The sequence below is a fragment of the Chiroxiphia lanceolata genome, chromosome 1 (genome assembly GCF_009829145.1).
Source record: "Chiroxiphia lanceolata isolate bChiLan1 chromosome 1, bChiLan1.pri, whole genome shotgun sequence".
Classification (NCBI taxonomy): domain Eukaryota; kingdom Metazoa; phylum Chordata; class Aves; order Passeriformes; family Pipridae; genus Chiroxiphia; species Chiroxiphia lanceolata.
In genome coordinates, this window is record NC_045637.1 from 60,672,749 (window position 1) to 60,682,723 (window position 9,975).

At 38.8% G+C, this 9,975-nt stretch overlaps 1 protein-coding gene across 1 annotated transcript in view; it reads left to right on the top strand.

Annotated features, from left to right (window-relative positions):
- The window catches only part of TSHZ1 (teashirt zinc finger homeobox 1), a 57,541-nt gene extending 47,861 nt beyond the window's left edge, over window positions 1-9,680 (top strand). Inside the window, exon 2 of the mRNA XM_032708016.1 lies at window positions 5,101-9,680. Within this exon, the coding sequence (XP_032563907.1) occupies window positions 5,101-8,285 (3,185 nt within the window). The 3' untranslated portion in view covers window positions 8,286-9,680. The remainder of the gene's footprint in view (window positions 1-5,100) is intronic.
- Window positions 9,681-9,975: the final 295 nt, after the last annotated feature.

The window sequence follows — 9,975 nt, forward strand, 5'->3', positions numbered from 1 at the left end:
CCTGCTAGAAGCACAGAGGTTGTTCTTGTTACAGCACCTTATCTACTTTTCAGACCCCTTGCATTAGAATTAGAGGGTAGGCAGTTCTAGTATTTTGCCCCCCATTTTGCTTCAATTAGAAATGAAAGACACACACCTCTGTAGTAAGGTTATCTGGTTGTCTGATAGTCTGTGCTGCTTCTCAGCCATTGTCATAACTAAGCCATATTTTTCCACTGTAGTGACATCGTAATACAGACACAGACACACACACACAGATTTGTAGCATCTGTGCCAGAATTTTGTATGAACATTTGTATATACTAATACAGAAAATTCCCAAATCTTCCAGCGGGCATGTTAACCTCTCACAATGTGAGATTTTGGATTCTTTTGTAAAACTCTCATGACTCTGTATTCTGGAAATGTGTCTGTTAAATTTTTTTTCATCTCCCTCTTGTTTTTCTGTGATGAGAGAGATGTGTGGCTATAGATTGTCTTTCTTTCCATACTTTTTTCCCCCCAAGATATGAAATGTGTTCTTGTGTGCAGTGGAAATCACCCCCAGCCTGGATTGCAGTTTGTGCAAGGTGACAGTGTGGGCTGTGAAAACTTCTGCAGCTGCTGTCTTCTGTTGGCTGGGTAAATATTAGAAGCTGTGGAAATACATCTGTTGAAGAATGGTGAACGCTCACATTGTGCCACTATTGTTTAGTCTCAGAGAAGGCCCTGATTTAGTGAAGAATTGCGAACGTAAACCTATCCCTATTTGTTGAAAATATGAAATGTTTATTTCAGTGAAAATTATTTCAGTATTTAATTCCTTTAGTGAACTGTGGCCTTCAATACAAAGGTGTTTCTTCTGAATAAATTTATGTATTTGGAGGATTTAAAATTGGGTCTTGAAGAGCTTACCACATTTAATTTTATAGACTGTTAAAATACAGTTATTACTTTTGGTCCCTTTCAAAATAATGTATTCAATGCTGAATCCCTTTTTGAATGGAAAACAATACCTCTGTAGAGATAGATTCCTTCAAAAGCACTGGTCCAAGGTTGTGGAAAGGTTTAATGTGAGAATATTTATATTTTTAACCACATCCTTGCATTTCAGATCTCTGTCTGCTTTTTCAAACAATGGATGTGTATTTATAGTGTAAATATTCTCACTGAAGCAAACACAATGTGCTGTGCTACTCACATGTACAATATATAGCATCTCATGTCCACTTAGATTAGAATGCACAGCTTTTAACACTGCTCAAAGATGACAGTATATCTATGGGGAAGCATTGGCATCCAGAAGGCACATTTAATAGGCAAAAAGTAATAGTAAGACTTAATAAGAAGAAAAGAAATACAAACTGCTTCCCCTAATTTTTAGTTGTCTGGAATTTGAAGCTTTTTCCTCCTTTTCCACCTTGCATTTGCCTCAGTCTGTCCATGCACAGAGAAGGAAGAAAAAAGCTGATGCTATGTTCTGTAATTTCTTCTGCTTTGGATATAGTTTTTGTTGAGGAGGATCACTGCTTATATCTGCTCTTGATATTTTTGTGTGGTTTTGGGACATGTGTAAGACAGCACAGTCTTTGCAGATGCAGGAATATCTGGAGAAGATTGCTGAGATTTGCTCAGTCACAGAAAGATATGCTGTCTGATATCTGTCTGTTGATCTACCTATTATAGTTTAGAGGGAGAATCTGAATGTCTCATACTTTTATTTAAGATAGAATAATATTACTTGTCTCTGCAAGTAATTATAATAAGAATACTTTTGCTCTATTTAAAATTCTAAAGTTTACCTATTTGTCAAATTTCTGTGAGAATTTTAGTAAAACATACATGTTTTTAGAAATTAACATTCTTCATTTTGTTTGCTTCTGTGTTAGCTCTTACAGAAAGCTTTTCAGACAGAGAATTGCACTGACCTTGCAAAATACCATATGTTGAGTGTGCTGCTGTTCATCTCATAAGCATTAGTAGTCTTAAATGAACAGGTATTGTTTGTATTCTATGATAACTAAAGGAGTTAAAGTCTTTTTGATTGCAGTGATAGAAATTAAACATTACAGATAAATAACTCTCTTTTTTGCTAAGAAACATTATTTCTTTGTGCGATTTCAGATAACTGTACAGACATGTGGGTGTGCACATCATGCAAATTCAGGTTTTTATTACAAACTGGCTTAAATTCTGAAATCGTAGAAAATCTTAGTTCTGACCAGTTGTACATTCTTAGCTCTTATATTGCAGAATATGTTGGTAAGGGAGTGAGCTCAATTGTTTAGTAGTCTCAGCAAAACCGAAGAGCAGGAAAAGTAAGTAAAGATGGGTATTTCACCCTAACAGTTTCTTTTCTTTGACATATTAACACAGACATTACATGTGGTTTTAATGTTTTTTGTGTAGTTTAGCTCCTTTTTATTTTTTATGGGAAAGTGCAAATGTATGAGACTAGAGAAAACACACCATCATAAATAAATAAAGGAAAATAAAAGATACAGCAGTGGATCATGTAGAGTTTCTACTTAAGCAGATATTTAAATGGTTATATATAGCAATTATAAAAATATATTTTTATGCAATTTAGGATTAAGTAAAGAGATGTAAGCAGTTAATTCACATGGATTCTTACAAAATGCTGTATCAACTCTAGAAACATCCAGCATCTTACAACAGTTTTTTACATCTAGTTATTAAAAACATTGGGTTGTGAAAATTAGAGAAAATTGACGTGGTTGCACTGAAGTTAGTGAGAGGATAGCTGTTCATAAAAGCCCAGAATGCATGTCCCCTCAGTTTTCGGCTTGTACTTGGTGACTCTGCTGATCATTATTACATTGGGTTTAGGTGGGGGTTTTTTTGGTGGTTTTTTTTTGGGGGGGGGGGGTGTTTGGTTTTTGGGGGGGGGTTGTGGTGTGTTTTTTTTTTTTGTTTGGTTGGGGTTTTTTTTGTTTGTTTGTTTTCTTTTTTTGTTTTTTCTTTTTTTTTTTTGGTTTGTTTTTTAAATAAAAATACCAGATGGTAACTGCCCGTTGTTATGCATTTTAGGTCTCAGAGGGTTTTTTTCCTATTTCAAAGTAATTTCAAAATCAGAAACCATGTTCCTCTTTACCTGTTCTTTACTTATCTGAAACTTTAAAATGTATTGTCTTTTGCCTTTAGCAATGACCAAAAACAGGCGTGTTGAACGAGAAGGCTGAGAGATCCTAGACTGTAGCTGTGGGAGTGAATTCTGCTTACATACCTAGGGTTCAAACTGCGGCGGTACTACCATGCTCAAATATCTGCAGAGTGCTTTAAGAGCAGCATTGCTGCGAGACAGGGAAGCTGACTGCCGCCTTAATTCTTTGACTGTTTCTGTATTTTATTCTTCATTTTTTAACTAAGCACCTGTTTGAGAATATTTTTTTTCTGGTTTTATAATGTTTTTCTGGTATCTTTCTGGCCTTTGGCTCCAGGATTATTTCTGTGGTGACTTTTGTTGTGCTTGGTACTCACCTATCCTTTTAAGCATGTTAAAAGCACCTGAGGCTGATGTATCTGTAAGGAATTGGGCCCTGCTTAGCACTTTTTTAAAAACTAAGAGATCAAATTATCTTATGAAAAATTTGACACGTAGAGGACAGATGAAACATGCAGTGGGCATCTTAAGGTTCAGCACAAGCCCAGTATTAGATGGACTACTTTCCTGCTTCATCTTAAAAGATTAGACTGAAGTAGTTAGGGGCTGCATTTAGGACTGAATTACAAAGGTGAATACATAATGCAGTACTGACCGTAATATTGTTAGTTTTCTTAAGAAAGAAAAAAAGGATGATTCATATTACAATGGAAGAAGATTCTTTTTATTTTTCAGAAAAGACATTTCAGAATATATTAGCAACTGTGTACAAAAAGCAGTTCAACTTGTACTTATGCTCCTCCCAATTGAAGAAGACCTCAGCTTTGTTAACATGATAATACATATTTTCTTCATGTCACATAAGAGCAGAAGAGCCTCTTTTCTGGTTTTCTTTCAGTATTGTACAGTGGAAGGACACAGGACACGTTTCAGCATCACTTGCTGCAGAGTTCACCTGACAAGGCGGCACTTCTTTATTCAATTACTGAAAATTGTTCACAATCCATGTTTTCTACCTTGACATTCTTACAAATGATCTACATTCCATTAGCATTGTGATTTCTTTAAGCTTCTTTTACAAAACTGGAGGGAAATGTGTACAACTATGTTTTCTGCTTTGCAATGGAAATATACATTTATCACTTAAGTACATGTAAGCCAGTTCTGTGAATTGGGCCCTTGGAGTAAATGTGTTTCGATGTAATGGCCATCTGCTCATGAATATCACATTTGCTAGTTTAACAAATAGTTTGATATAGATAAACACATAGTTTGGTGAGATCATATAGTTTCATGGGTAGGAATGCAATGGCAAAGTTTATATTTTCCATATGCCAATAATCAAGCTGCGATCAAGGTCTCAAGGTTTTTGTTTGTTGCTTCCAAAAATTAATCTCTAACATTTACTACTGCTCTCAGGTGGACCTAGTACAGGCAGCTGACCTGACACATTTGCCCTGTATAACTTCATTAGAGTCAGGTGTCAGTGGCACAGAAATGGCCCCTGAAGCTGTAGCTAAAGCCAGTTTGCAAGAAAAGACAGAACTGACAAGATGGAGTTGGTCAAGCCAGTGATTCTGAGTGCCTTGGTCTGAGGGGTGTAGGTCAGCTGCAACATATTACACATACATACGTAGTGCAGTAGATATAGCTCAGTACCAGGTCATTTTTTAAGTTGATAAAAACTAGTTTAGTAGGCTCTTTGTTTGATTTCAGTTTTGATATTACGGTATCTGCTCTGGTCCTGGCACATATTTTACCCCTGAAGTCAAAGTTTATTCTTTGGTATCACTGATATCAAACTGTAACCATGACAAAGTATGTGGATTTAAAGGAGGAGGGTGTGAGTGATGGTGAGTTTGGTTTCTGGATATATCTTCAAAATTTGTCTTCATGCTTACTGCTTTTAGTACAGAAGACAGCAATGTAAAATGTGCGTGTTCGATAACTTTGTCTTGTTTCCCCCCCCCCCCCCCATCTCCTCTCCTGTATTTTAGCATATGTTCCTGAGGAGGAATTGAAAGCAGCAGAAATAGATGAAGACAGCGTGGAAGATGATGGGCTGTCTCTGGACATCCAGGAGAATGAGTATTTGTGCAATGAAGAAGCGGAGATCAAAGAGGCTCAAAGCTACCAGAACTCCCCAGTCAGCACTGCAACTAATCAGGATGCAGGCTATGGTTCGCCGTTTAGTGAAAACAGCGATCAGCTGGCCCATTTCAAAAGCACTTCCTCTAAAGAAGAGAAAGAGGATCCTCAGTGCACAGACAATGTTTCCTATCCACAGGACAGCTTGGCACAAATAAAAGCTGTGTATGCAAATTTGCTTTCAGAGACTTGCTGGTCCAGTTTAGCTTTGGACTTAAAGAAATCCAATCCAACCACCAGCAACAATGGAATCAGCCAGAATGAAAACACCACCAATACCGACACCAATGCCAATTCCCAGAATACTAGTACTACCAGTACCAATACTAGCACCAGTACAACTACCAGTAATACTAGTAACAGTAATAATAACAGTGGTGGCTCAGGATATGACTGGCACCAAGCTGCATTAGCTAAAACTTTGCAGCAGACCTCATCATATGGACTTCTCCCAGAGCCTAGTCTTTTCAGCACAGTACAGCTTTACCGGCAAAACAATAAACTTTATGGGTCTGTGTTCACCGGTGCTAGCAAGTTCCGATGCAAAGACTGCAGTGCAGCCTATGACACACTGGTGGAGCTAACAGTGCACATGAATGAAACTGGACATTACCGTGATGACAACAGAGATAAAGAAGCTGATAAGACTAAACGGTGGTCAAAGCCTAGAAAACGATCACTTATGGAAATGGAAGGCAAAGAGGATGCCCAGAAAGTGCTGAAGTGCATGTACTGTGGGCATTCGTTTGAGTCTTTGCAAGACCTCAGTGTCCATATGATAAAAACAAAGCATTACCAGAAAGTGCCTCTGAAGGAGCCAGTACCAGCCATCACGAAATTGGTCCCTTCTACCAAAAAGCGAGCACTTCAGGACTTAGCTTCACCCTGTTCACCTGAGCCAACAGGGATCACTGCAGAAGCTTCACTGGGTGAGTCTGCAAAGGATCAGAAAACTGCCAATCCCTACGTGACTCCAAACAACCGCTATGGCTATCAAAATGGTGCTAGCTACACTTGGCAGTTCGAGGCACGCAAAGCCCAAATACTGAAATGCATGGAATGTGGCAGTTCCCATGACACTTTGCAGCAGCTCACTGCTCACATGATGGTCACTGGTCATTTCCTGAAGGTGACCAATTCTGCTTCCAAAAAAGGCAAACAGCTAGTGTTGGACCCTGTGGTGGAGGAGAAGATACAGTCTATACCTCTTCCACCCACCACCCACACAAGGCTACCAGCCTCCAATATTAAAAAGCAGCCTGATTCCCCAGCGGGCTCCACAAACTCGGAGGAAAAGAAAGACCTAGAGAAGGAAAAGGTGGTGGTCACTGAAACAGAAAAAAAGATTAAAGAAGAGAATGAGGACTCTACAGAGAAATTTGAGCCAACAACTTTGTACCAGTACCTCAGAGAGGAGGACCTAGATGATAATCCCAAAGGCGGAATAGACATACTGAAATCCCTGGAGAACACAGTGACAACAGCTATCAGCAAAGCTCAGAATGGAGCCCCTTCCTGGGGAGGGTATCCCAGTATTCATGCAGCTTACCAGCTCCCGGGAACAGTCAAGCCCCTTCAGCCAGCAGTGCAGAGTGTTCAAATGCAGCCATCTTACGCAAGCAGTGTAAAATCACTGTCATCAGAACACAACGCACTCATCCATTCCCCGGGCAATCTCACACCCCCACCTCACAAGAGCAATGTATCTGCTATGGAAGAACTAGTGGAGAAAGTTACAGGTAAAATCAATGTGAAGAAGGAAGAAAAGCCTTTGGAGAAAGAGAAGAGTTCTCCAGTCAAACCTATGTCACCTGCTGCTAAAGAAAACAAGGACTTCCCAAAAGCAGAAGAAATAAATAGCAAACAGCAGCTGAAGAAGAGCTCTGAGTCAGAAGTTCAAAAGGTCAAAAAGGATAGTCCATCAGAAGCACATACGCCAAACGGTACAGAGCCACTTAAAACAAAGGTTGCAAATGGCTGTAACAATTTAGGAATTATCACAGATCATTCACCTGAGCCATCCTTCATTAATCCATTGAGTGCTTTACAGTCCATTATGAATACCCACTTAGGCAAAATTTCTAAGCCAGTAAGCCCCTCTCTGGACCCTTTGGCCATGCTGTACAAAATTAGCAACAGCATGTTGGACAAACCCATTTACCCGACCACACCAGTCAAGCAGGCTGATGCTATTGACCGGTATTACTATGAGAACAGTGATCAACCTATTGATTTAACCAAGTCCAAAAACAAGCCTCTTGTTTCCAGTGTGGCTGACTCTGCTTCATCCCCTCTTAGGGAGAGTGCCCTGCTGGATATTTCCGATATGGTAAAGAACCTCACGGGACGTTTGACACCCAAGTCTTCAACTCCATCTACCGTGTCAGAGAAGTCTGATGCTGATGGGAGCAGTTTTGAGGAAGCTCTGGATGAACTGTCACCAGTACACAAGAGGAAGGGCAGGCAGTCCAACTGGAACCCTCAACATCTTCTGATCCTTCAAGCCCAATTTGCTTCCAGCTTGAGGGAGACCCCAGAAGGCAAATACATTATGTCGGACCTAGGTCCACAAGAGCGGGTACACATCTCTAAGTTTACTGGTCTTTCCATGACCACAATTAGCCACTGGCTGGCCAATGTGAAGTATCAGTTAAGGAGGACAGGTGGAACTAAATTTTTAAAGAACTTGGACACAGGACATCCTGTTTTCTTTTGCAATGATTGTGCCTCTCAGTTCAGGACTGCTTCTACATACGTAAGTCACTTAGAGACACATCTAGGGTTTAGTTTGAAGGATCTGTCAAAGTTGCCACTTAATCAGATTCAAGAACAGCAGAATGTTTCAAAAGTCCTCGCAAACAAGACTTTGGGCTCACTTGGAATTGCCGAGGAGGACTTAGGCTCCACATTCCAATGTAAGCTCTGTAACCGAACTTTTGCAAGCAAGCATGCAGTCAAACTGCACCTTAGTAAAACACATGGCAAGTCCCCAGAGGACCATCTGATCTATGTAACTGAGTTAGAAAAACAATAGCGTCCAGGTAAGCAGCCAGGTATGCAAGTGACCACAGGAACATTGCACTAAACTTCTTCATAGTACTGCACTAGGCCTGACCTGAGCCTCTGAAATCAGTCTTACTTTTGTTGCTGAACTGCCTATCTGGACCTTGGGTTTTCTTACACTTATTTTGTAGTTATATTTATATGCTCTTTGTCTGTGCATGGTTATTTTTTGTTTCTGTTTTTATTTTTTGTGAGTCAAAGTCTGACCTTTATTTTCTACATCTGTCCTTGATGTTAAGCTATCTTTTGTAGAATATAGTGGGAGACACTATTGAGAGACATTAATTTAGCCGTAAAGAAAGACACAAAGAACAATGATAAAGAGACATCCTAAAATTACAAAGTTGCCATGACAATAAAGGTCACAGAACCTGGTAGTGTCAAGTTTTAACCCTCTGAGAACTGTAATAGCATTTCTGTGCCTTTCCCAGTGACGAAATAAGTAAATAAGGAAAAACAAACCAAAACAAAACAAAAGGCTTAAAGGCATTTCATTCAAATAAAAGCTGTGTCGGAAGCAGGACTTTTTTTTTTTTTTAAATGAATGAGCTTCTTTTTTTTTTTTTTTTTAATGCAGAACTGGTTTGTGAAGATATTGTGCATGCAGTCCTTGGAAGAAGGAGAGCTGTGTAGTACTCAAGGGGTTAGGAAGCCACAACTGTATAAGTTAAATAATAATTAAAAAAAGCAAACCAAGTTGCCACTATGCCCAAACCCTCTGGATGCTGAGAATTGCCACTTTTTGGCAAAAAAAAAAAAAAAAGTATGCAAGCTGTTATTTAAAACAAATGTAAAAATGCTCTTTTCTTTTTTTTTTTTTTCTGTAAAATACTGCAGTTTATAGTTATTTACAAATGTTAAGCTTTGGTACAAGCTGACCTTTCTATAGTGTGCTGCATTGGTAAATGAAAACAAAAAAAATGGGGCAAATGTTGGATTCTGTTCCTTGTAAATTGCCAGCATCAGCTTAAAAAAAATACATGTTACATATCGTACCATTTTAAACTGTTCAACTTTCTTTGTACCTTCTGGCTGTATGCTTTCTCTTTTAACTTTTTATATTGTCATTTTATATTCAATTTCTGTGTATATAATGTAAAACCACACTTTTTGAATAAAATTTAGTTCCTGCAGCTTGATATAAATAGAGGAATTTTACTGGCACCTGCATCTTTCCAGATGCATGTACGTAAAGGAACTATCTGACAAAAAAAAATAAATAAATAAAAATAAAGCAAGCAATGCACTATGAATTATACATTTTGATGTTTTATCATTAATATTGTACAGTACATTTTGGTTCACACAATTAAATCCACTGTTTTCTCAAGTGTAAAATAAACCCACATGCAGTTCTTGATTTACATACATTGTCATGTCGTCATTATATTGCCTTTGAGGTGTTATTCCAGCTGTAAGAGGCATCGTTTATATAATCAACCAGCAAAAATCTATTTGAAATCATCTCTCGTGATCTGGATGCTGACGTGTTTCTTTCGAAGCCGTAACAGTGGTAACCTCTCAGAAGAGATTTGCAGTTGGTGCGCGCTGCGAAAGGTACAGAACCAGTGGGGCACGGGCAATTAGTGAGGGGCATTCTGCTCCTCACTGAGGTACAAGAAGGGGCTGCAAAGGTTTCAACCAAGTCAGTTTCCCTATGC